Genomic DNA, 27,343 nt, shown 5'->3' on the forward strand with positions numbered 1-27,343 from the left:
GATCACTGAAGCATTTAATTGCTGTTTTGCTAATCTTCCTGCGCCATCTGAACTTGAACTGACTCCTCACTCTAAAATCTATGGGGCTAGTATACCCATTAATGATGGTCCTTCTGCAGCAATGAAACCATCAGAGTGTGTGTGCGCATGGCGGGGGAGAATCGAAGCATGGGAGCTGAAAGATAGGGATGTAGCTGGGAACACCATGGGATCTTACAGCTGCAGAGCAGGAGAGAAACTCTGCAAAATTCCTTTCATGGGGTTTCCAGTGCTAGGATAACCAGACACCAAGTGTGAAAAATCGGGACGAGAGTGGGGGGTAATAGGAGCCTATATAAGAAAAAGACTCAAAAATCGGGACTGTCCCTATAAAATCAGGACATCTGGTCACCCTAGCCGGTGTATTCCCCCCTTTGAGGAGGGAGGAAATGGCTGTTGCTTCCATGTGTGATGTGATGTCACTGGATGGCTCATCGGTAGCAGGGACTGAACCCAGGGATCTAAAAAGCACAAGCCTCTACTGCTTGCGTTAGAAGGCCCAGGTGTATTACTTCAAATCCAGTAGCAGACCCATAGGTCTGTGTAGTCCAGCTATAGAGGGGGACAGAGACCCAAAGGTAGGAAGTATAACCTACACTGGGAAGAAGGCCAGGATCTGGCCAGCAAACCCTACAGGTGCTCAAAGGGGATATGCTGCATCACAACATAAACGCATAAGTGGGAGCATGGCAGGGGGGGAGAAAAAAGCTTGAATTGATCTGTATTTGGGTTACACTCCAGATTCCGGACAAGGCGTCCTGTACTTGCAGGTTGTTATTTATTACTAATGACTATTTCCTTAAAGCACCATTATCGCTAGATGCTAGAGACAAGACATCTAATTCTGAACCTCATCCCTCCCTCCACCACAATCAAAACGAAGGGTTTATTTTAATAAACATTAAACTAGGTACATTGAATTTTAATTTCTGAAGCCTGCAGACCCTTCGGGGAGTGTGGGGGGGGGTAAGATAGGTGGGGATGTGCTCCGATGGCACTTGGGGTATGAAATCAGAGCAGCAGTGCAAGTCCCATCTTACTCTGGCTGTAAGAGTGAATTCCCCCTCACCGCTCCTAAGCCCGCAGGCAGACTAACCTAGCAAAGAGACCCAATGACAGCTGGCTCAGGTGCTCTGCAAAACCTCTATGGGAGCAGCAATGGAACCTTTTATTCCCTGCACAACCCGGAGTCCTTCCTCTTCTTGCTCTCTGGCAGCTGTAGGGTTTACTCCAGGGGTTCTCAAACTGGGGGTCGGGACCCCGCAGGGGGTTGCAAGGTTATTACATGGGGGGTTGCAAGCTGTCAACCTCCACCCCAAACCCCGCTTTGCCTCCAGCATTTATAATGGTGTTCAATATATAAAAAAGTGTTTTTAATTTATAAGTGGGCTCACACTCAGAGGCTTGCTATGTGAAAGGAGTCACCAGTAAAAAAGTTTGAGAGCCACTCGTTTACTCACATCCTCCTGGCAGACTCTGTTCCTGCTTCCCTGTGCACCTCAGTCCTGACTTGCAACATCTGACATTCCAGTCCCGAGACTCCTTTAAGCTGTGACTGTCAGTCAGGCTGCAGTAGTTTTTGTTTGGCATTTACAGACTCTAGACAATCTCTCCCCAGAGGCTGTTCAGAAACAGAGTAAGCTGAATTTCTGATCAGGGCTTCAAAAAATACTTGTCATTATTAGACTGGCTGGAAAAGGACCTTGCTTGGAGCTACTTAAAGAAGAGCATTCTCTTATTTTTTATGCAATTATTGCAAAGATATTAGAGCATAAAATTGCCCCTGGGATTGGAAGATGGAATTAAATCTTCCAGCAAACACTAGGAAATGGATCCTGATGTCTCTACTAGTAGCAAAATGTTTCATACTTGGAAACCGGCAATCTAGCGCCTCTCCGGGGAATTCAGAATGGTGAGAAAAATAGTCAAACCTAGTGTTAAGGGGGAAACTTCACCTGGAAGACAAAAGAGGGAAAATGCACACTCCAGTGAGATGTGTTATGCATGGTTGTGATATAAGACACCTTTTGTAGAGGAGATCATTAACGACCACCAGTGGCCCAGATCCCCTGATGTGTTCCTGCAGTGCAAAGAAGCCGTACGCATGGGGGCAGCCAGCCACATACTGCTCGTTCCAGCATAGGGGAAATTGACCAAACTGGCATTGTGGTTCCTAGCCACTTCACCCAGCATTTGGTGGGAGGGGTATGGCCAGAGCACGCATTGTGGTCAGGACTAGGGCTGGTTGGAAGTGTTGCCCTGAAACATTTTTTTCGATGAAAAATGCCATTTTCTTCAAAATCAAATCATTTCAGAAACTGTGTTGATTTCAAAGAACTGTCCCATGGGAAGAAATATTCGCAAATGACAAGCTTTTTCCTTAGGACAATTTTCATTTCAGGGAATGCTGAAATGAAATTTCATTTCAGAACTCCAAAATTTTGTTTCATAATTTTATTGTATGGGTTTTTGTCACTTTCAAATTATTTTTACATTATTTCATAACACATCGGTAGTAGCAGTGCATAATTTGTGGCTCCTGTTGAGTCGTTGACATAAAGTGTCAAACTGTTTCATAAGAACAGGGACAGTAGAAACTTTGATCTAGAAAAACAAGATAAAATATTTCAACGTGTACTAAGCAGCAGCCACCCTTAATGACCGAAAATTAATAAATAAAAAGACTATTTCAATTACAACATCATATTATGACAAGTCAGCAGCAGTAGCACATATTATGCACTACTAGTACTACCATGTTGTGAAATAATGTAAAAAATTATAAATATAACAATGAACAAATAAAAATGAAATTTTGGAATTCCAAAAGGAACATTTTCCAAAACTCAAATCTTTTGGAAATTCTGGTTCATTGGAAATTTTGAAAATATTTGTTTTCATTCTGATTTGGACCAAGAACAAATTTTGAAATTTCCCATGAACTGAATATTCCAAATTTCAACCATCTCTAGTCAGAACTTTCCTCTGTCTTGACAAACTGCAGTTGATCTTGGAGCCATTTGCAGGCAGTGTAAATTAGAGCAACTCTTAGGCTGTTCTAACTTGTGCCACATGACCAAACTGGCATGCAGCTGGCCCAGGACTGAGGGACAGTAAAGTGGCTAACACGTTTTTTTTGCAAGCCCATGGCTGATTTGTATTGTGCATTCATTGGCTGCAGATCTTGGCTAATATTTCTAGATTACATTTGTGGCTAATATACATAGGCCCTGTGTCAGGTCTTAACTGTGACAAATTCTCTCTCTCCCCCCAAAAAAGATGAGCTAAAAGCATAAAGCAATACATACACATGTAGTGGCATTCCTTTGTCCAGAGACTGGCAGAAATGGTTGTCATTTAAAAATATCTCATTGTTCTATTTTGTTCTCTATTTAATTTTTCATGAAAACTTTTTAAAAAAGCAACCCCCCCAAAAAAAAGAAAAACACCAGAGTGTATCAATATGTGCTTAAACAATGCATAGCTTTTCCTGACTAATGAAGTTATCAGACAATGCCTGTAAAATATGCAGCTAAAATTAACTCCTGTTTGAATCCTTGCTACAATATCTATTTAGAACTCTCAAAACCCTTAAGCCCCAATCCAAAGCAAAGCACTTAAGCACATGCTTAACTTTAAACCCCAGTCATTTTATGGAAGTTAATGGAATTACTCACGCGTTTCAAGTTAGACATGTAATTAAAGTGCCTTAACACTAAAGATTAATATTCGGTGCACAGTAAAGTTGTCTAAGGGATTTATATATAGATAGATCCATTTTAAAGGATATATACACCATACATTAAAATTAACAGAGTGTATACAAATCTGCTAGGCAGCTTTGAAAATCTCAAATACACCACTTTTATACATCCATATCTATATATATTCACACACACACTCTCTCTCTCTAATATGTACATTATATGTAGTGACATATAAACATAAAATGGCATAGCAGAAATTCTTTGAACATAAACTGGGTATATATGAGGTCAGATTGTAATTGTGGCTCAATTAGCAGCAAACCACTGGTGCTACCTGCTTATTATTAGGCTCCACAAGCAGCATAAAATTAATATTTTACCCTTTTCGTCACTACCATGGTCCTTGTTAATAAAATTATTCCGGCGCCATCCATGCACATAGCTGGTGTAAAAATACAAAAAACAGTACAATATAAATGCAGAACAAATTCAATGCCACCTTCATCTGGTGAAAAGAACAGGAAACCAGCCAATTTTATGTCTTCTTTCACTTCACCCACAACAGCCTCAAAAGTAATGTTCGCCAAACCCCAAACTTCCACTTAAAAAGAGCCCCAACAAATTCTTCTGAAGATCCATCTGTTCCACAAGTCAATCTCTCTACAAACACCACGGTTCCTCGCTGTATTGTACTGCAGGCACAGATTTGAACTATTTGGAAGAGAGACTTTGATGGCTGCATGGGAAGCCTTTTCAAACAGTACACTTGCTATGCCATGGGCTTGCCTCTGCTCCATTGAAGACAATGGGTGTTTTGCCATTGACTGCAATGGGAGAAGGATCAGTCCCTATATTCATAAATAATAACCTCCTGGCTTGAAGTTAATGGGGAGGCAGGAAGGATCCACATGACTTTTGAATCAAATCAGATGGCTTAGCTATCGTTGCGATAATTCTAAAGAATAACCCCCCAATTTATTTTGTTAAAAACAACAGTCAACTTGCATTTAATGGCACTTAAATGTGGGCTGAATTTTTGACCCTACTCACAAGAGCATGTACGTGTGTACACACACACACAGATGGTACTCACTCACACATATATACACTCACATATATACCGTCACCTTGCATGAAAAACCATTTAAAAATATTGTCCCCAAATACTCATGTACAAAGACATTACAACAAAACCAAATAAGTTAATAACCCCAATGGAAAACTCTTCCCAGTGGAAAACTCTTCCTGATGATATCCTTACCAAGTAATGACCTATATTTTAATTCCTATTAACACACCCAGCTACCAGAAAGTATCCTATTTGTACGTTATTTGTTGGTCACAGGCATTGTCCAAAGCCCATTGATGTCAATGAAATGGCCCCTCCATTGATTTCACCAGGCTTTGGATCAGACTCTAACGTCTCGACCCAATCCCAAGGGGAGTCTCTTCCCGAAGAGTTGCACTTTCCCCTCCTGTCTAGGGCGATGTCATTTTTCAATGTTATAGAAAAGGAGACCACAGAAAGGAAACGGACGCTTTTGTACACAGCAAAAATCATCTGCTGAGAATTTCTTTCACTACCTGCAGAATAAGGCTCTTGCTTCTCAGTGTAAATGAATTCTTTTCTTTCATATTTGGCTCTGATCCACTGTTCTCGTAGCAGTCTGAAAAAAAAAACACACAGAAAAGGAGACAGAGTCCAGAATAAGCTAAAAAATAATTTATGATCATTAATTCTTCAATGGAAATGTGAGTGCAAGTTGAAAGCCCTCCAAAAATGAAACTGTACACCAGCCGGAGTCATTGGCTTGGCTTGTGGTTCCTCTGTTTGTCATTTAGACCACAAGTTGATTCTTGTACACACAATTCTAATGGAACTTTTAAAAATTTATATGCAAAAATTAGCAGAGTAACTCAGCACCTAGCCTCGGTGCAAGATGTCCTTCTTAACACAGGAGTAATTTCAAATATTATTTCATTTCAATTAGGAATGCTGGGCAAGGAAATACATTTGCTGGATTGAATTCTTTAACAAGGGGGATCGGTCCAGGAACAAAAGGAGACTATTGTCTCAGTGCTGACGGTATACAGCAGAAATCGGGCATGCCTATGGCAATACATTCAAATGGTTGACTTTTTAGCAATTAAAGATTGAGAGGTATCATCTCTTCTCAATGCCTGGAGCCTATGCAAAGAGATCTCTGTGCATCAACATGAGGAGGTACTCCACAGTATAAAAGAGATGAACTCAAAGCGCATAGCAGAAAACTTTGTAGAAAACCATCTGTCTATTGTTAAATGCCCTACATTTCCAACTGAAATCTCCAGAAAGGAAACTGGTGTCATTTATCTGGCACACAAGATCTTTATTTCCAGAAAAACCATTTAGATCAAAGATTACAAATAAGTTAAAATAAAAAAGTGACTGCTAGCATTAATCAGGGGACCTATGTGAGTTTGGCCTGGAATTTGCTGTAGCCTCAAGACTGTTTTAATTGGTCCTAACTGTCTATTGACCTACAATCTTAAGAGCACCACATGTTACTCCAAGTTTGTTCCTTTGTGGAACATTTAGAAGTAGGTTATACTGATCTCAGCAAAAGTATCACTCAGCAATCGCTTCGTAGGGGGTTAGATTTGCTCATCATTTGCAGAACTCATTGCACTTCAACCCCATCATATCTGTGTGACCAAATAAACAAATAATGTGTGCACGGAAGGAGTGTATGCAAACCCAACATGTATTTATGCTTTTATGAAAATTAAACACAGTATCTGCTTGGCATAACTTCCTTGTTCTCAAAAAATGCTTCAGAGGAGAAAAAAGTGTTAATTTTTTTTAAAATTGATATATTTGGATAAAGAATGCTGAGATAGCTCAAATGATGTCAGACTTCTATTACATCTGACCTCTCTGCCTTTTCACCTCCCTCTTCCCATCCAATTGTTGCTTTTTTGCCTATTTGTGTACGTCTTTTTCTTTTATTGTTACCCCCACCCTAACGTATTATGTCTGTGTAATATTGCCTGATTCTGTATTGTCTGGTCTTGCAACTTTGACAAGTTGTAAAGTTGCGTAATTGCATCATTTTATTGGATATCCTGTGAAATGTGCAGTATTTGAGTAGCACATACAAGCTGTAATTCATTTATCTTTTGTTTTTATTTGTTTCCTTATGAAAATTAATACAAAATTCATCATAAAAAATTCATTTCTAGCTTCAGCGAACAACTTAATCAAACTTACAAGAGAATATCCCTCCATACCTGTAGGTATAATCATTTCCTGGTCTGTAAATGTGGGGATAGTGATATTTCTTTTCTCCCATCCATTGTCTGTTTTATCTACTTAGATTATAAACTCTTCGGGGCAGGAGCTGACTCTCATTATGGGTGTGTCTATACCGCAAATGAAGGTGTGACTGGAGCACGGGTAGGCATATCCATGCTATCTTTAATATAGCAAGCACAGGTAACAACAGTAGTGTAGACATGGTGGCCTGGGCTAGCCACCTGAGTTCAACCCTGCCAGGGAACTTGGATATGTACTCTGGGGGCTGGCCCATATCAAAGCCCACGTCACCATATCTACACTACTGCTGTTACCCATGCTAGTCAAATTTAGGCTAGCATGAGCATGCCTAACCGTGCTATCGCTACACCTTCACATGCTGTGTAGACATACCCTTTGTATACAGACAGTGCCTAGGCCAACAGGGCCTGATCTTAGTTGTGAACTCTAGGCATTACTGCAATACAAATGTATTGGGTCCGTCTTTCCCCCTCTGCCTCCAAATCCTTTTTCGTCTTATTTTCATATCTGATCCTTAATTGTTAGGTTTGTAGCTGTAATTTAGACTGTACACTCTACAGAGGAGCACAGATCTTGTCTTCTTATGTTTGTAAAGTGCTATGGGGCTGGATTTCTGTGCTGGTGTGAGTGGGAGATGCAAGTGGTTAGGACCAATGAGGATCATGCCTTAATTGAAGGCTTCAGAACATGGAGCCTACTGATCTCAATGGGAGTCCTTCCACTGTTTTCACTGGACTTTGGATAAGACCCATGTTTCACTTTAACGCACCCTTGGGGCTGCTCTACATACGTGCTGTAAACTTATTTCTGCATGTTTGATTTCAGCTGTATTTACCATGACATAGGCTCTACAGAAACCAAACAGAAGGGTAAAGAAGTAAAGAATTAAAGAAGTTGGAACAGACAATACATGCCAATACAGGATCAAATATGCAAAACTCTCATTAACATCAATAGGAGTTCTCTAAGCAGAAATAATTGCAGCCATTTATTAGGTTTATAGTGACCAGTGGGCCCACTAATGAGGTTGATATTTCTAGAGATGATCCAATTTCTATTTCTAAACTAGGAAGATACACAGCTTTTGCAATCTGATCCAAAACTTGCAGCCCACCTAAAGTCTGCCAGACTGTTAGATACAGGGAATGTGTCATTCCTGGCAACTGACTAGAAAGATGGTAGTGGGCTCTTTGTTCTGTAATCAACACAATAGCGAACTGAAATAAAAAATCCAAATGAAAGCAACATTTAATGGAGGAGAAAGAGAAAACAGAACATGAATATGCTACCACTAAAATAAATGGAAAACTCCCATATGAAAGAGATGGCAGAACTAGAGGTCTAAGAAGGGGTCATATGGCGTTGTGCTTGAGAACTCCAAATCTCATAATATTTTGTTTACTTGTTTGCCTTTGGAAATGAAGAATGTGCCATTGACAAAGCAGATGGTTTCAGGTCAAAGGGACAGCAGTAAAGGTTCCAGATGGAGTCAGTTGAGTCGTTTTAGTTCTGAGTCAGATACCATTTAAAATTAAACAAGTAGCTGGCACAGATTCAGGACAAGTCTCTGTCTAATGATGTTTTAAAAAATACCACATCACGGGAAAAATATATTTATGAAATTAATAGGAAAGAAACAGATGTCTTCCTCCCTTCCTCACGGCTTCAAAGCCATTTTCCATTGAAAATATAAAGCAAAACCACCAGAAGTGTCCAATGAAGACCTGGCTGGAGAATAGGGTATTTTCCCCATGAAAAATGTTGATGAAAAAAATTCATTTTAATCAAAACAATTTTTCCATGGAACGTTTAGGCTTATTGTTGAAAGCCTAAAAATGTTTGGCTGAAAACGTAAAGTTTTGGTTGGGAAAAATTGAAATGAAATATTGGGTCAATCCAAATAGAACATTCCATTTTGGAGCAGTCTGACAAACTGTATCTGCCTGCACTGCCACAGTGCTTCATGGGAGGTGTAATTGGTGTTCCTTATGCCCCTGGTCTCCCTGGTTGGACTACATCTTCCATGATGCCCCAGGTCTCCTCTCTTGCATCATGGAGGTCACGTGGCTCTGAGGCATCATGGGAGATGTAGTTCAGCTAGAAAAATCCAGCCCATATATGAAAATAGGGACATAAGGCACCAAAACTATGACTCCCATGTAGCACTGTGATGGCTCATGAGGATGCAGTCTAATGTTGAATCAAGCCAAATCAAAGCATTGGGATTTGGGACATGTCCTTTCTGAATTGAAAGTTTTGGTTTTCAGGTGCTGGGTTTTTTTGACAAAAAAGTTTCCACAGAAAGCAGACACATTTCACAAACAATTTTGTTTAATCAAAAACAGAGTTTTCCATCAAGAAACTGTTTTGATTGAAAATTTTCAACTTGCTCTAGTCCAATGCCAATTTTCCTTGAATAAATGGTCTCCCTCCAGCTTCAGTGTCACAGATATGAAGAAAGAAAAGCAAACAAAAAACACTTATACTCTGGTTAAAAACAACACCTGCTCAGTTAAAGTCATTGCATAGGAGTGGGCCAATTAAACACCACATCTAGCTCACAGCAGCATTATTTTTGAGACTGTTGAGCATTTGGGTTAGAAATGTGCAGGGAACAGCCTGCGTATTTGTACTATTGTAACACAGAACTCCTCTGTGAATTAAATAAATCAATATGAATGAATAGCTGTTAGAATTTATGACAAAAGACAAGATATGTATGGGGGGAGATTCCCATAGCACTGAATCAAGGAAGGTGGGTAGATAACAAGCAATCACCTGCCAGTAGAACTTTCCAAACTCAGACAAGAGTTTCAGAAGTGACCAGTGATTCTGGGTGTCCAACTTGAGACACCATAAAGAGCTCTGATTTAGAAAGTGCTGAGCATCTGCTCTCTGAAAACAGGTCATTTTACAATGTCTCAAGTTGGGCACCCAAAAAAGCCAATGGTGACTTTTAAAAATGTTGGCCTTAATACCTTAGTAAGTGGCAGGAGTCAGGTATAAAATGAAACCCCTTTAACCACAATGTTTTATGGCTAAAGGGAAAGATCTTGTTAGTACTGATACCAGATTCCAGTAGCATTGGTTATTGTCATGTTTCCATGACATACCCTTGTTTTCATAGGCTTACAACTTTCTGAAACATTCACCTGGGGAAGCAACAATTTGGAAACTGTGCCTCAGAGCCATATGTTGATAACTACTAGGGTTTGCACAGAGAGCTTCTGACAGGATGGCAGTAAAGCTATGGAGAACGGCAACTGGTTAATTCTGCAACACATGCAGTGTGTTGTGGCTCACATCTACCTGCAGGTATCCCACAGCCCTTGAAGATTCTAACCTTTCTCAGACCAACCTATGCTGCTGTTTGCCTTACCAGGACTGCACTTCTGTGTGCCAAGCAGGACTTACTCTGACATATTATTTGTATTACAAGAGCACCTAGAGGCCCCAAACTGAGACTGAGCCCCTGCTGTGCTAGGGGCTGTACAAACACTTAACAAGAGAGCATCTGGGCCTCGGACAGCTTACACTCTCAACAGACAGAGCATGAGTGGGGAAACACAAGCAGAGATGGGATACGACTTGCCAATGGTTATAGAGCAAGTCAGTGGTAAACTGGGAGTATTACCCAGTTCTCCTGATTCCCAGTCCAGGGTCTCACTCACTGGACCTCACTGCCTCTTCTCAGTGCAGCTTAAGCCGATGTAGCAGAGGTATTTCTGGCTAGGTGTAGTAGCACCAAATTGGTGCCAGTGTTGTATGATGCTTCTCTTCAGGTTGGACCCGAATACGTAGGTGAAATGCAAAAAGACCCCTAACGGGATGTGTTCACACTACAAAACAGATGAAGCGCAGAGGCAAATAAAAATGGAGGATTCTTTTAATTATTATTATTTTTTAAATAAGTTTGACACCAGACTTCTGCTAATTGTCTACAGTTTTCACGGTCAAGTTACCATCCAGTTCCCCTGTAGCACCCTTTTTAACAGGTGGGGGAAGCAAATTTTCAAACTCCATCTTCTGTGTGAGAACTGCCTTGCTTAAAGATACAAAAACCCAAATGAGAAAAAAAGTCGCGTTTTTTTGTTAAAAGGCCACCTGTTGAGTGATTCAAGTATGGAAAATTCACAATAGCACAAACATGGGACCTGGCTAAAAGAAGCATGTGGCCTGTGAGACAAAGGACCTCCCGCAATGCTCCATATCCTGATGATTTATTGAGCCCCAACAACTGCTCCGTGCTGTACAAAATGTAGAAGACAAGGTCACCATCACCATAGCTACCTACATTAGCGAATGCCCATTTATGATGGTTTCAGAAGTTCTCACTTACTTATTTCTAAAAAAAAAAAATGACTACACCAAATAAAATAATTGTCCTCCACAAATCACAACTGGTATCCCAGAGCTGGTGTGGAGGGCAATCAACACAATCTTGCTTAACATAGACAGACTCCAGTGGCATGGCTAGAAAGCACAACACAAATTAGAGCCTCGCTTAATAGGCCTAATCCAAAAGCCCTTTAAAGTCCATGGCAGTCTTTCCCTTGTCTTCACTGGGCTTTGGTTATGGCCCAAAGGTGGCTATGTAAATGGGTAGATAGTCTTCTCCCTTAGCAGATCTGTTCCATGCATGTTTTCACACCTGCTGCCTTCAGAGACATAAATATGGGTCCACTGCGTTTGCTTTTGTGAGGTCTGAAGAGGTGACCCAGCTATGAGTGTGGGAGCTGGATCCTAGCTTTGTTTGCAGAACATCAACAGACTAGCTTCGTAAATTCCAGTCTGTTACATTTGTGCAAATCCACTTAAGGCAATAGAGTTACACAGCTGTAACTGATGGCACGATCTAAAAACAATGGGATTGCACAGACAAAAGGGAAAAAAATTGAGCAGAATTTGGCAAACAGAAACCACATTATTGATGCTGCTACAGCTGCTGCATGGGCAGGGGAGGACCCAGCTTTACTTTCAGAGCCCAGCATGGGTTTGCAGGGCTGGTAGTTAGGGAAAAAAAGAAACACAGAACAGAACAAGGGAGCATCTAACTATCTGTAAATTGAGCACATTAAACCTGGAAAAAAATATCAATAAATATACATAGCTGCTTTTCCAACTAGAACAGCGCTTTGAATGACTGAACACATTTTGAATGACTGAAAACACAATTCTAATGGAACTTTTTAAAATTTATATGCAAAAATTAGCAGAGTACTTATAGTACTTATAATTGCACAACCGCAATGATATTAGAAATCACTTTTTTTCTACCTATAATTATCTCTCTTTATATCCATAGGACTATCCAGGGCATGGACCCTACTGGGACATTGCTTTTCTTGGAGGATTTGAAAGCACCGGACCGCTCTGGTTTGTCATGTCATCGCACGCCAGATATGGCAACAGCCCACGATACTTTGTGCTCTTTTATTTAAATCTAATGTGTCCCCCACTCCCACCATAAGCACTTGGGCACCGAATGCTGATTCATTAAAATATGTTGTTGTTAAAGATGAAGGGCTTGGTGCTGCTTTCACTCACATTAATGTAAGCCTGGAATAATCAAGATCAAAACTTGGTCCAAAGAACTTTATAGACTGAGGCAACACACTAGATTTCACTTATAGCATTAGCCATGCCCAACCTCACCGAGTGCCACCGTAGGATTACGACTCAATCTGAACATCTTGCTGCTGGTAAGTAGTGAGTGAAGGTGTGGATTTAGATCCACAGAAAGTAAAGCCATATACAGAGGGGCATTTCTGTATTTTTCTAATCAGTTTTCAACCACCTGTGTGGGCAAATTAAGACTGGTCTTTGCCTCTGTTGAGAAGTATTGGTATGCTTCCTTCTTCATCCACAGCTCACCTGTATGTCTACACTGCAGCTGGGACCGAGCCTCCCAGCCCAGGCAGACAGACTCGCACTAGAGAGGCTCAAGCTAGCGCACTAAATAGAGCAGTGTGGATGTTGCAGCTCTGGTGGAGACTCAGGCTAACCACCTGAGCTCAGACCCTGGGGGTCAGGTGGCCTTGAGGCAGGAACGCCAGAAGCTCCTGAGAAGGGGACCCCTCCCCACTCCACCTCTTTCCCCGGACCTCTGCCCCTACCCTGCCTCTTCCCCCGGGTCCCGCATGCCGCTTGCTCCTCTCTGCCCGTCCCCCTCCCACTTTTAAAAGCGATGGGGCCCTGGCCCCCTGGATCCTATGTTCTGGCGCCCCTGACTTGAGGGCTCCAGCCACTGCCCGACCTACCTCCCGAAGTGCAATGTCCACACTGCTATTTTTATCATGCTAGTTCCAGCTAGCGTGAGTCTGTCCACAGGGCTGGAAGGCTCCTCAGTTTAGAGCCTGATCCTACAAATCCTTACTCACACGTGCAGTCCTTGCTCATTGCGAAGGGTGAGTTGTCAGCGTGTAGTCTTTCCCAGTAGGACCACTCCTGCGAGTCAGAGGCTGCAGGAACAGGCATGTCAATCACACCCTCCATGTCTGACTGTTTCCTGAACAGCCCTCTGCTCCCTAGCAACGAGGGGCAGCTAGATACTGTAGCAAATCAATGTGAGTAATGAACACCCGACCTGGATGCCTGTGGGCTGCCAGATGACTGATAGCTGTTTTCCTGTCCTAGCCCACCTCTAAAGGGTCACTTGCCTCAGGCCACTCATGTACCTCACCTGTAATTTAAACTGTATTGAAAGCCTCTCCCAGTTTCACCAGGAACAATGGATTGTTGCCTTACTGTTCTTGATGTTGCTAGAACAGTTTAATGAGCTGGCATGTAAACACCCAAAGCACATGGAATCGCCTGAGAGGATGCTATGGAGTGCATTTGTAGACAGCGTCCAGGTGTGTTTTAAAGCACAGTGTTGTCTAATTTTGCTCAGAGTAAGTACAGACAACACAATGGATGAAACACTGCCAGCGTCTGGCCTGTGTTAGGCTCTCCCCAGGAAAGCCTGATATGCAGCAAACAGAGCTAGATTAACTGGGCTTGGAAACAGCTGCAGACGTGGCCACAGGCCCTAAAGTGGACAGTTTGCTCTTCTAGCTACAGACTATTCTGGAGTCTCAATTGCACTGGAATCAAGTAATTTCTGTCTATACTGGTAGGAGGACTGGATTTCAGATCACTTTCCTCATCTGTATCACAAGAGATGCTAAGGCAGGAAAATGAACATGACTAATGTTCTGCACAGAATCTTTCAAGAAGCTGTAAATAGATTGTTGGTTTCAGTCCAGCAACCCAAGAGAGAAAATCAGCAGCAGTTTCTTCTCGCACATTCACAGAGCCGAATGATGGCAACCATTCCCACAGCAGTTAATTCATAAGGGTGAGTTGAGTTAGGAAGCTGCAGCCTTGCACTGGGGCAATGCAGAACTGCACCGCTCCAGTGGGGACTCTGGGAGACATGCTTCAAGGGTGTTACCCGGTCTGTAAGAGGATGGAGGCTGTTAAACCATTCAGGAAGGGGTGCTCTCCTCCATGGCCAGCACTGCTTATCCATGGGGAAAAGGAGTGGCTGGGAAGGTGACAGGGAAGGCTCTTGTGCCCTTTCTTCTCCATATGCACCTGGGGGGGCCGGACACTATTGGATCCCTTGCTTAGTGTCAGGGGCGGCTCTATGTATTTTGCTGCCTCGAGCATGGCAGTCAGGTGGCTTTTGATGGCATGCCTGCGGGAGGTTTGCCGGTCCCGCGCCTTCGGCGTACCCGCTGCTGAATTGCTGCTGAAGCCATGGGACCGGCGGACCTCCTACAGGCATGCCACCAAAGGCAGCCTGACTGCCGCCCTCACGGCAACCGGCAGGCCATCCCCCACGGCTTGCTGCCCCAGGCACGCGCTTGGTGCGCTGGTGCCTGGAGCCGCCCCTGCTTGGTGTCAATAAACACCATTCTTAGAAGAGCCCTGTCCCTTCCTTAGGCACAGTGCAACCTGTCTGAAGGCACCACCCCAGGGGCGAACAAAAACTTGGCTATCCACCAAGACGTGTCTTTAACCAACGGTCAATCAAACCTGCATGAGAAACCTTGGGGATGATTATGTAAGTATTATTGTGACTACTTGTGAACAGGGAAATTGGGTCAAAGAGACTCAGTGGCTTGCGGGGGGAGGGGGCGCTGTGCTCTTGTCGATTCAGCATGGGAATGGCAGGCAGGCGGCACCAGCTTGTATCACTGTTGGGCCGTGCAACCTTGGACAAGTCACTTCACTTCCTCCAAACCTCGGCTGGGATGCAATCACATTTACATAACTTCCCGGGGGGGACTAGGAGGCCTTATTAAATAATAGGCCTTGTCTTCCAAACTTATTTGTGAACGTAGCTCTTCATCACAGGGGAAATCCCATTGATGTTAATGAGACTCACTCACACGAGCAGCATTTACAAGGTCTGGCTCAACATCTGATGCATGCAAGCAAAGCATTAAGGCCAGGCAGAGGCAGGAACAGATCCTGGCAGGTTCTGAGTGCCCAGCCCTGTAATCAACCATCACAGGAGATCACGCAGTCCCGGATTCACAGACGAGCTCCAGTATGGTCTGAACGGGAGGTACTGGATCTCATCACATGTTGGGGAGACGAGTCTGTTATGGCAGAACGACGTTCCAAAAAAAGGAATGCAAATACGTAGGCTAAAGTCTCCAGGGCCATGAGGGAAAGATAGAAAGATGAGGGGACATGCGAGGTGGATTCATAGTACCAGGAGACAGGCGGTGCATCGTGCTGCACAGTCTGCTGGTAGTATGGCGTCTGCTGTAGCTTTCACAGAGGGAGGAGTGAGTGACGGCACACACCCAGAAACACCTGCAAGAATGTTTTTGCCCCATCATGCCCTGGGAGCTTAACCCACAATTCCAAGGGGCAGCAGAGACTGCGGGAACTGTGGGATAGCTTCCCACAGTGCACCACTCTGACATTCGATGCTAGCCTCAGTACTGTGAATGCACTCTGACGAATTCATGCACTTTAGTGGGGACACACAAAACCAAATGTATAAAATCGCTTCCGAAAATTCGAATAAAATAAGTTAGGATTAATTTCGTACTGTAGACGTACCCTCAGTCTCAGAGGCATTGAGGCCATGTGGCCCAACCTTAAGTACAAGTATGACCTCTGGAGGGGAGGGGAAGGTCTGCCACACAGAAGGGGTTCCTCCCAGGGCCCGGTTAAAAGCTGGGGCAGAGCACACATCTTGTCGATCCATGACAGAGTGACAAAGTGGTGCTGTCATTTGCCGATTGGCCAACACTATGACCTCGCTCCTGGAAGTACTGCCTTCCAGGGGCCCAATCCTGGCTTCAATTGGCGTCAAGAGCACACTGGTCTTTGCAGGATCAGGCCCTAGAGATGGGTCTAATCAGACAAGCAACAAACCGATTTTCTCCCCTCCCTCCAAATGCCGGAGCGAGTAATTTTGGACACACAATGACACCTTTGTCACGTTGGATTCCACCACTCTAAGTGTTTACCCGCACAGTACTGTGTAGAATCTCTCTTTTATTGTCCTATCCTGAAAGATGATGTCTTGGGGATACGATGCTAGCTTTGGCACTACGGAAAAGAGCATCTTGGTATTACAAATAACTACATAGCATCTAGTATATCACATGGTAGGGCCACATTTTCATGCAGAAGGGCTATTTAAAAAGGTGGGAGAGGGTCTAAAAACCATAGTTAAAAATTGACCTTTTTATAGCCTTAGAAAGTTGGAAGGGTCTAGGGAATGAGCAATCTACTGACTCTTCCCTGCCGCATCCAACTGTAGTTATTAACTAAAATCTCATGCGTAGTACTAGCCTACCATATAAATCCAGAGGACTGGAACTTCTCAAGGCCTTTTATAACTGAAACCCCGCTGTGAATTCAAAACAAAACAAAACCCTGAAAACTAAATTATTACAGAGGCTGCAGTTGCACAAACAAATAAATGCTGTTTACCAGTGAAAATATGTAGTTACTTACTGACAGTCAGGAAATGTTGGCTTGTAATAAAATGGTGGTATTTTAGATTCATATCTTGCTTTTGCTACATTGTTTCCATTTGCGGCCATAAACTAAGAGGGAAAGAAGAAAAAAAAAGAGAGAAAAAAATTAAGCAATTTTAGCTCTGGTTCCTTCACCCGTGTCTGGTTCTACAGAGTAGTAACAGTACCCAGTTCTGTACACACATATGACAACAGTCCATTGGGGCGTCTTATGGAAGATCTTGTAGTAGTGTGTCTGCAGGATAGCACCCATAGATTGCACTTCTATAGCACTTTACATCAGAGGATTGAAAAGCACCCTGTAGATGTTCCATTCGTTTTACTCTCTGTTGCCAGGTTGTATCATTATGTCCATTTTAGTGATAGGGAAAGAGAGGCACAGAAGATAAAGAGCTGCTTTCTCAACACCAACGGACGTACATCCGGTATGGAATGGCCCAGAGCAGTTTGTTTCTCATATAGAGAAGGAGCGCCCTCAAGTCACCCAAGTCCAGCTGCTATTTAAGTGGGTTTCCATCTCTCAGGCAGGTGACTACATCAGCTGCTACAAACTCGGGAACAACCTCTTCCATCAAGATTGGACATTTCAACCCCTTAACATCCCTGGGGCCAAATTCTGCCCTTGGTCACATGTGTGATCCCCACTGGTTTCAATGGTACGTCAATGCATGTAACTAAGGGCAGGTCTCTCCCATTTCACACTGGCGGATTCTCCAAGCCGGATTCTGCCTTCATTTGGGCATGTTCAATGGCAGAATCTGGCACTGAATCTGCTTCTTAACATTTCTACCCTAGCCAGATGACACAGTCAGAAAAAGATCCTCTGATTTTATTATTGTTTTAAAGAAATCTGTACGTACTTTTGCTCCCTGCAAAAGATTAAGTGATCAGCAAAAAAATGAAGGGTGACGCTTCTGTGCAAAGCCACTCCAGTAACCTAAATCTCCTGGAAGAGTCCCCTGTGGCTGATGGTGCATGAGGATGTGCTGGACTCAGCAATTAGTTTGTCTCTTAATCCAATTCCGGCCCCACTGTTATACAAGGAAGCAGAATTTAAGAGCTATATTGACAAGAGCCCTTGCAATTCTCACCAGCGAATGATTACCCTGACCAGCCTCTAGGTCTCACTATGCTCACTCCCCATAGGTACGTGCCCTTGCGGAGTGCGCTTCCTGGGGCTATATGGCAGAGAAAAGGAGAAGCAGCTGTTCCCCTGCCTCTGACACTCAGTGGCATAAATGTAATTTGCACTCATAGCAGTTTGCAGGCAAAATGTAGTTGATCAACACACGACCCTTATTTCACATTCCGGGAAAATGAGGATCAGAGAGGTTATGATCAAGGGATGAAATCCTGGCCCCCTTGACCCAAGTCAATGAGAATTTTTCCATTGACTTCAAAGAGCCAGGATTTCATGCAATATTTTCATAAGTGGCCTCTGAGTTTGGGTGACCAGCTCAAGACGCCTTGTGTGTGACATTCAGTGGTACTGAGCATCCACAATGGAGGTATGGATGCTCATCACCCCTGAAAAAAATCACATCCCACATGCCTCAAACTGGTCCCTGGAATGAAAGAATCAGAGTCAATACCCACTTTTGAAACCCTAGGCTTACATGACTTGTCCAAAGTTTTACCCGAAATCAGCATCACAAGGAAGGCTAGAACCTTGGTCTCCTGGAGAAGAAACTACAGGACGTAGGTTGACAGTTTAGTTTCAAAGTGACTTTAAACCTTCATTCTACAACTACATCAGAAACGACAACGTTGGAACATGGACTTGTTAATTAGTCTGTCATGGCAGCATCTGAGCTCATTCCCTTCTGATCGAGGATAGAAATTGCTAAGCTGAAAACTCTGCAGTGATAGACACATACCTGCTCACAAAATTCAGTACAAATTCAATGATAAACATAAACATAGAGAAAGCCTCTGCTCTCTATGAAGCTGTATTTCCTCCCAGAGATTCTTATGCATTCAAAAAACATGAGTAAAACCCCAAAAATCATATTTGCATAAAAATCACAAGTCTCTAAAAATAACAACATCAGGGTTCTTTTATATGGTTTGAGGCTTTAGGGTTCCTGTATTCTAACTTTTCTCTATAGCCATGAAGGCTGGAAACTTTTTTTTTTAAATGAAAGCTCATTTTCTGATGAATATCACATGACTCCAAGAGCTGGGGCTTTAAGAAAAAACACCAATCATAGGACTCATGATGAAATTGAGAGTTGGTAGCACTGCTCATACCTTGGAGTACAATATACGTGAGAGCCTACAGGTTTTCTAGTTAGATTTATTAATTATTATTATAAACACCACAGCCAGCTAGTGAGGTGTTTTTCATACAGAGAAGAGTTAAGGTCTCTGTTACAGAGAACGCAGCGTAAGAGCCCAATTCTGCAAGATGGGATTCGAGGGCTTTCAGGCCCAAATAGCCAACATACTGGAGGTGACAGAATGCAACTAAAATTACATTAGTTAGCATCAGGACTGGTTAAAAGATTTTGAAATTTGCAATTTTCACACCAAAAAAAAGTCAAGATTTCTGTGGGAGAAAATAAAACATGCCCAACATTGCTGCTTATTTGAGGTTGCCAAAAATGGGATCACATTGTTTGTGACTTGTTAAAAAATAATGTATACCTCAACTTGAACATCATCCCACGAATCTAAACGGACTGATTTCACTTTGCTGACTTGTGGGATATTGCGATGGATTCCTGAACAATTTAAACAGATAAACACTCCTAGGGTATGCGATGCCCAGTCTGGATCTGAAAGACACAAAAAAATAGTATTGCTTTAGGACAGCTTATTGGAGTACAGAATTTAGCGAGGGGACGAGTGGACTAAAAGACAGTGGAATTTGGAGATCCCCCAGAGACCAGAAGGGCTTTATGAGACAGAGCCTGATCTTGACGGCATCTGATGTGCAAATGTACATGCAAAAGGCAGACAAGTTTATGTGTCTAATTTACATTGAAAATGACCATGCAAAGGGCTCATTCATGCACAGTTACTGGATTTGCATGCACAGTCATAGTGAATCTAACCGCTGTAAAGTTCATCTCTCTTCATTGTCAGCATTTGTTCATGAAACGAAGAGAAGAAATTCTAACTTTTATGATAAAACCTATGCCCCACTAAAGTGCTCAGGCACTGCAGAAAACAATTATTATAGCAGACACATCACAATAATAATAATAAAAAAATCCCCACATTATTATGCCAAGAAAAAGCCAGATAAAGAGACATCATCAAGGGGCTGGGTTAGATGACCTCTTGGAGGTCTCTTCCAGACCTACATTTCTATGATTAGAATAAAGGAATTCTACACAGGGCCCCAAAGTAACCAAGGTAGAAAAGGCATCTGAACCAGAAGGGTTTTCAGGCTTTGCTTGAGCAGAAGATGAATGCTTGAGCTACAGCTCTGAATTTCTGCTGAGCAACACCCCACTGTTTACAGTGCCGGCCTCTGAGCTGACAACTAGCAAGGGCACTTTAAACTTGATTCCACTCTCACTGAATCCCTGTTTTGTTCCTTAGCACCACAAACGAGAGACGTCACATTCTACTGATAAACGCAGGGTTAAAGTAATTGAAGGAGATTAACAGAGAAAAATAGCAGGCGGTGCAGCAGGACACACCCGCCAGAGTCTCTTGCACTGCGTCACTGCTAATGCCAATGCAATGATCTCTGTTTGAATGCCCAGTAATAAATGTCAGCACTTGCTATTCCAACTCAAATGCAAATTGCCTTCTTGGAGCAGCTGAGCTTCCTTTTTAACCCCTCCCCCTCACCCCACCCTAGTCAGCAGGAGCAGTGAGGCACTCTGCCCCTCACAGGATCAGGCTGTTAATGAATATGGGGAACTATTATTTTCTTGAAAACCGTTATAACTTGTTTATTCTCTTGCAGTAATTATGCTAAACATTTACTCTATACAGAGCAGTAATTATTTATAAAAGGCAAGGGAATGTGCTTTTTTCTCCTTATGCATATTTAATGGCCCCCTTGTATTGCAATTAGTGCAACTGAACAACAGGAATTGGGTTAGGAGGGGTTGGTCAAAGAAACTCAGCTGTAGGTAGTCTCTGTGGTTCTCTCATGCTAGCTTGGAGCCGGCTCCTTGGGATCCACTGTTAGAGTCTGTCTTAAGGAGAGGACCATGAGCTGCATCCCCAGGAACACACCAAAAGAGGGATATGGGTTATCCACATCAACCTGCAGTTTTGTTGTTCTGATTTAAAACCAATTAAGCAAAATGAACTGCCTGGTCAAACTCATTTTATGACCACTATGCCCCATTTTATTCTACAAGTTCTGTCACATCTGCACAGGAGGAGAAATCCTATTCCCAGGGAAAACTAAGTCCCAAGAACCAGCGACAATTCTACTGTCACAGGGTTGGAATCCAGCTTCCAGACCCTATGGGCTCCTTTCATCCTGTGGAGTCTACCATCCTAGGAGACTCTGGGACACAACCAAGGCTCAAGCCTGGACTCTATCCATGATCCTGTGAAATGCTGAGCACACCTTGTCTGGCACCAAGCACCCTCCAGCCCTATCAAGATCCATGGGAGTTGCAAGTGCTCAGTACTTTGCAGCATCAGGCCCTAAGAGAGGAACACAATTTTCATAAGCCAAAACCACCAGTCTGGTTCTCCTCCCACTTACATCTGTGTTACTCTATTGAGTTAGGTGGAGTGATGCAGGTCCCATATATTTCCACCACAAAGGTAACGAAGATGCTACCAGGGGCTAGATCAATGGTTTTCAATCTGTGCTCTGCAAACCTGTGCGGTCCACAGACTATGTCCAAATTTCCAAAGGGATCCACACCTCCATTCAAAATTTTATAGGGGTCTGCAAATGAAAAAAGGTTGAAAACTACTGGGCTAGATTATAGACATACCTGCATGGCAATTAAAATATTTGAGAGGTATGTAAACAAAGACACACTTTAATTTTTTGCATCGGGTGATCTCAGAACATACCAGTAGAATTAAATCCTATTCTATGGTACCTCCCAGAATCTACGTGCCTCAAACAGTAAGTGAGTCCAAAGTGCAACAATGGTGGCCATGAAGTTTGGGGTGGGGGGGGCACTCGACCTTCGGCTCCGTTGTAGTAAGGCCACAGTCCACCTATTGGCAGACGAGGCTCCAAGGACAGAGCAGGATGTGGCCTCCTGCCGGGGAAACACTTCCACGCCCACCCCAGGTACTCCTCATCCCTAGCATGAGTAAGATCAAGGCCACAACTCCTCAGACATCGAGTGGCTTGGAGCTGCTCCTGCCAGTACCACCAGTGTGCTGCTACCTGGGGTTTCAGCCACAAGTATAGCAACCCACCTGACTCCAGGTCAGCGCCCTGCCCACCTGCTGGTCCGTATCCAATCCCCACACAGGTCTGCTGCCCAAGAAGACCCTCGCCCCTGCCCCGGCCGCTGCTGCCTGGACTCACACATTGAGGCAGTGAGGAACTCATCTGGAAAAGTACGGTGGGTGGACCGGGCGGTGTGGATGTTACTAGGGGCTGACCAGGGGGTGCAGGCTGAGCTGGGCTGGGGGTGCAGGGTAGGGGTGTGGAGTGCAAGGGACCAAAGGAGGATCCTCAGACCCAACTGTGGTTGAGTTGAATGCTCCAGGGAAAGGGTTGTTGGGGACGGGGCCATCTTCCAGGGCAGCCCGTGTCTGGGGCGACAATCAATGATATCTCCTACAGGGATGTGCTGGGACACACATCGGTATCGGTGTCTCTTATTCTGATAGCAATGTGTGTGTTAGAAATCAGCCCCTGCCCATCCCCCACCACAGTCTGTGTCTTGAGGCTGCAACCCTCTCGCCCACAAACCACTGCCCCACAGCTGCTGCCTTGCTGCAGGCCAGGTGCTCGAGGGGGAACTGGCGCTACCCAGGATGTGCAAGGCACTTACAACCTGCATGTGAGCAGTCTGCACAACAACCTGCCACAGGACATTGCTTGGCAACGGGGACACCGGCTTGTGACACAAGAACTGCCCTGCCCAGCAGCCAGACCAATATCCTGCCTCCAGCTGGGGTTGATGCTTCAGAACTAGATCAAGAAACCTGAGCAAATGGGAACCCATCCATTGGGGAAGGTGCATCCACCCACACCCCACTTATTGCTTTGTTTGTGCCCAGAAGCATGAGGTTTGATAGACAAACTCTTGGAAGACTACAAGGGGAAACTGACCGGGGCGGCTCTTCCAGCTATTTTGAAATAAAAATCACTTTATTCCAGAACAGGTATTCCAGTCAATTTCCTCAGGTAGACAAACTCTTCGTTTTTTTTAATCCTACTGACAATAGCTGTGAATCTTCTAGTTATCCATATAATTGGATATTTCTTGTCTGTCGTCTACCAAACTGTGAAACTTTAACAATATGTTGTGTAAAGCAAAATATCTGTAGCCTTTTTAAATCTGCTGCCTCTCCATTGCCACGAGCGTCCCACTTGCATGGGTGGCAGTAAAGAGCAGCCCCCCAATTTACCATTAATTATTGTGTGCACCTTTCTTAAGTCCCCTCTGATTCATTTCCTCTTTCAACTACAGTTTAATTCTCTCTTCATGCAACATTCTCTCTGCCTGCCTCAATCATTTTCATTATCACTCAGAACCCCTTCAGGTTTTGCTATTTCTATTTCGGAGGTGGGGGAGTGGGGAAGAGATTACCTGAGCTGCACACACTATTTGAGTTGAGGACACAGTGTCCACATTTATGGTGTTATGCTAACGTTAGTATTTTGTGGGATGTCCCTATATATCCTATCTCTTTGTTTCGTTGATTGCTCCAGCAAACTGAGCAAATATTTCCAATTTCCATTGTATTTGTCACAGGGATGCCTAGGTTTCTGTCCTGTTAATTTAGTAGTCAGCAATGTAGAACCCAGCAGTGTTCAGATTTATTCTTTCCAACGTGCCTTAACTTGCAATTGTCAGCACTGAACTTCATCTGTCTGTTATCATGTTGCCCAGTCACCTAGCTTTGTTAGATCTCCCTGAAATTTCTCACGCAGGATTTTTTAAAAATGAATATTTATATCCCTTATGCTTCAGTGTTTAAACCAACCACTGACTGCTGGGATTTGGAACACACTTCCCTATGGAGAGGTTATTCTGTGGTTGTTCGCTGTGGTATTGCACCTTCCGGTGAAGCATCTTGTACTTGCAGTCCGGTATCCTGTCTCAGACAGTGGCATGAATCATTGGTCTAATCTGGTGTAAACAAACCTTAATTAGTGCTAAATTAATTCATGAGTTATCAAAACAAAATAAAGTATATGTAGCAAAGTATGTTGCAAGTTTGCTGGTGCACTTACAATACCGCTCTGTCAGCACACCACTTAACATACATGTGTAAGGGGTGTTGTCCCTTTACTAACATTTAGTGGGGGTGTTTTAGTGGGCTAACTCCCAGTGCCAAAAGAAAGGGGAAGACCAATGGGAAATCAGGATCCTGAGACTGACAGACCCCAGGAATAATGGGGAGAGGCCAATGCTCCAGGTCAGCCTGATTGACAGGGCGGGCAGGCTAATCAGGGAGTCAGGTGGCCGGGGGGGGGGGTGTCCCGCTCTCCGTGTGAGCTGGAATTAGGTTGACCCGATGTCCTGATTTTATAGGGACAGTCCCGATTTTGGAGTCTTTTTCTTATATAAGCTCCTATTACCCTCCGCACCCCCAATCTCGATTTTTCACACTTGCTGTCTGGTCACCCTAGCTGGAACTGCCTGGGTCAGACAGAGTGGGGCCAAGCTGAGCTGGGGAGCAGAGCCCTGGCAGATCCAGAGAAGCAGCCCAGGGAGCAGATCAGTGCTGGGAGCAGAGTCACAGAAGCAGCCCACAGAGCAGAGCTGTAGCAGCCAGAGCCAGAGGGGCCAGAGAAGCAGCCCAGGGAGCTGAAGGCAGAGCAGCAGCAGCTGTGCTGAGGCAGTCTGGAGCTGGAGCTGAGGCAGAGCTGGAGCTGGGGCTGGAGCAGTCCGGAGCTGGGTGCGGTGAGCAGCTAGGGAGAGTGGGGGACCCTGGGCAACAAGCCCAGTGCAGGGAGATGCCTCAGCCAAGAAGCCCTGCAGGCCAGAACTGGAGGGGGATCGTAATCCCGACGGGGCGGGAGCGACGCTGGTGAGAAGGGTCCTGCCAGCCAGAGCCTGAGAGCGTGTGGCCACCGCCAGAGCAAGTGTCCGACCCACAGCGTCCCTGCAGCACAGCCAGGGCCTGAGAAGGGGCCTGGGACTTGTGAGGAACAGATGAAACTTCCCTTACATTCCAGAGACGCTGGTTGTGATGTTCCCGTGCCACAGGACGGGGTTATGTGTTTTCCTTTAACCTTTCCCATTTTTTCCTTGTTTTTTTATTGATTGCTGTTTAATACATTGTATTTGCTTTGAATTGTATGTAATGCTCAGTGGGTCTGGGGAGCATCCAGTACTGAGAGCGCACCCCGGAGTGGGGACACTCTAGCCTCTGTCCTAGGTGACTACAGCAGGGTTGGGGGTTGAGCCCCCCAGGAATCCTGGGCCCAGCCTTGTTGGGGTTACGAGGACTCTGCCACACAGGGGAGCGGAAGGGGAGCCCTTGAGGTCAGGCAGGGCTCTGGGTAAAGGAAGTAGAAGCAGGGATTCAGATCCTTTCGCTAGCTCACTTCACTGGGGTAGTGTATAAACCAGGAAAGCTCCCCACAATAGTGGGACTATTCCCCCGCTTACACGTGTCAAAACAAAAAGTGAAACTACAGGAAAGTCCTTTCGACAAACTCTTCTAAACCCTTTTTTGGCCTCTTGGGGGTTTTGTGTGTAGTTATTATAAAGAACTATATCAATTTGTTAATAAATATTCTCTCTCGATAGAGAGGCTCTTAAAAAATCTGGAGTGCACTTAAGAGTTTTTCATATGAGCTTTTAAGCAATTTTACATGGTTTACACAGTTTTATTATCAAGCTAACCTGTAACCCCAGAGAACAAAAACCTTTATATAGCACGGGTAGGCAACCTATGGCATACGTGCCAAAGGCGGCATATGAGATGATCTTCAGTGTCACTCACACGGTCCAGGGGGCTCTGCATTTTAATTTAATTTTAAATGAAGCTTCTTGAACATTTTAAAAACCTTATTTACTTTATATACAATAGTTTAGTTATATATTATAGACTTATAGAAAGAGACCTTCTAAAAATGTTAAAATCTATTACTGGCACGCAAAACCTTAAATTAGAGTGAATAAATGAAGACTCAGCACACCACTTCTGAAAGGTTGCCAACCCCTGGTATATAGTAACAATGTTTAAATACTCCTCTAGCAATTTTTAACCAAAACTAATATCCGGGGGAGGAAGTAGCACTTATAAACGCTAAACTTCAAAAATTCCAATAAAAATAGACATTATTCCTCCCATTTTGCCTTTGTCTATCTGGCAACCTCATAAATCTGTGGTGATGAGCTCCCCAATTTTCCCATGAATTCCCCCTGTTTGTTCCACATGGAGCTATTCACAGACTCTCCAATATCCTTTACTTTTGCTTTATTGAATGTATTATTTGGCTTTTTTTTATTCTTTCCATTTCAGTATGCTTTAGTGTGGAGAAATAAACTAGACGTTTAAAATTCTTTCAGTCGTACTCTAAAATGGTGTTAGAAGCAAAGGTAAAGAAACATTGGAAAAAGATTAACTTTCATCTTTATAAGCATTACAACAATGTTACCTGCGACTGTATAGTTTTGACAAAAAAAAGTGTTATAAAATATATACTAAAGAGTGAGAAAGGAATATAAATTGCTACGAATGTGCCACATGGCTGAGTTAATGTTGCCGCAGAAGCCTTATGTTTTGAATTTCCTGATGGTTGCTTTGCAAGTTACTCTTTAAGATAGAAAAGCTTGATATAGTTCTCAACCCAAAAATCCCAAAACAACAATTTTATATAAATATGTAAATAGAATGTTTGTGTGTGTAGACACCCTGCAAAAATGTATAGAAACAGCCTATATATTGTGTTCATGGATTTGTGGAAAAGATGGCTATGTTCTGATTTTCCAAGTTGGTAAATGTAAGCAAAATTTTAGATTTTGGAATTGGGAAGGGCACCCCTAACCTATTCTTTGAACCAAGGCCCTTTGGATGTGCAGAAAGTGCGGTTAACTGATTTTCTTTCACAAACACATGAAGAAGACTCAAATATAAACATCCCGGGCAGCAAAGCTGTGTGTTGAACCACAAGAATAAACCTGTCAGAGGCTGACTCAAGTGATGGTTGGCACCAT

At 43.6% G+C, this 27,343-nt stretch overlaps 1 protein-coding gene across 4 annotated transcripts in view; it reads right to left on the reverse strand.

Annotated features, from left to right (window-relative positions):
• The window catches only part of ADAP1 (ArfGAP with dual PH domains 1), a 111,313-nt gene that overhangs the window by 58,262 nt on the left and 25,708 nt on the right, over positions 1-27,343 (reverse strand). For 3 of the 4 annotated variants that reach the window (XM_044981066.1, XM_044981068.1, XM_044981064.1), the window contains exons 2-4: positions 19,701-19,831; positions 17,032-17,123; positions 5,331-5,413 (exon numbers count right to left, since the gene is read on the reverse strand). In XM_044981066.1, coding sequence (XP_044837001.1) covers positions 5,331-5,413; positions 17,032-17,123; positions 19,701-19,831 — 306 coding nt within the window. Of the gene's footprint in view, positions 1-5,330; positions 5,414-17,031; positions 17,124-19,700; positions 19,832-20,704; positions 20,724-27,343 lie in introns of those variants that run through there. The other variant, XM_044981067.1, reaches the window with a different exon arrangement.

The sequence above is a fragment of the Mauremys mutica genome, chromosome 11 (genome assembly GCF_020497125.1).
Source record: "Mauremys mutica isolate MM-2020 ecotype Southern chromosome 11, ASM2049712v1, whole genome shotgun sequence".
In the NCBI taxonomy this organism is placed as follows: Eukaryota; Metazoa; Chordata; order Testudines; family Geoemydidae; genus Mauremys; species Mauremys mutica.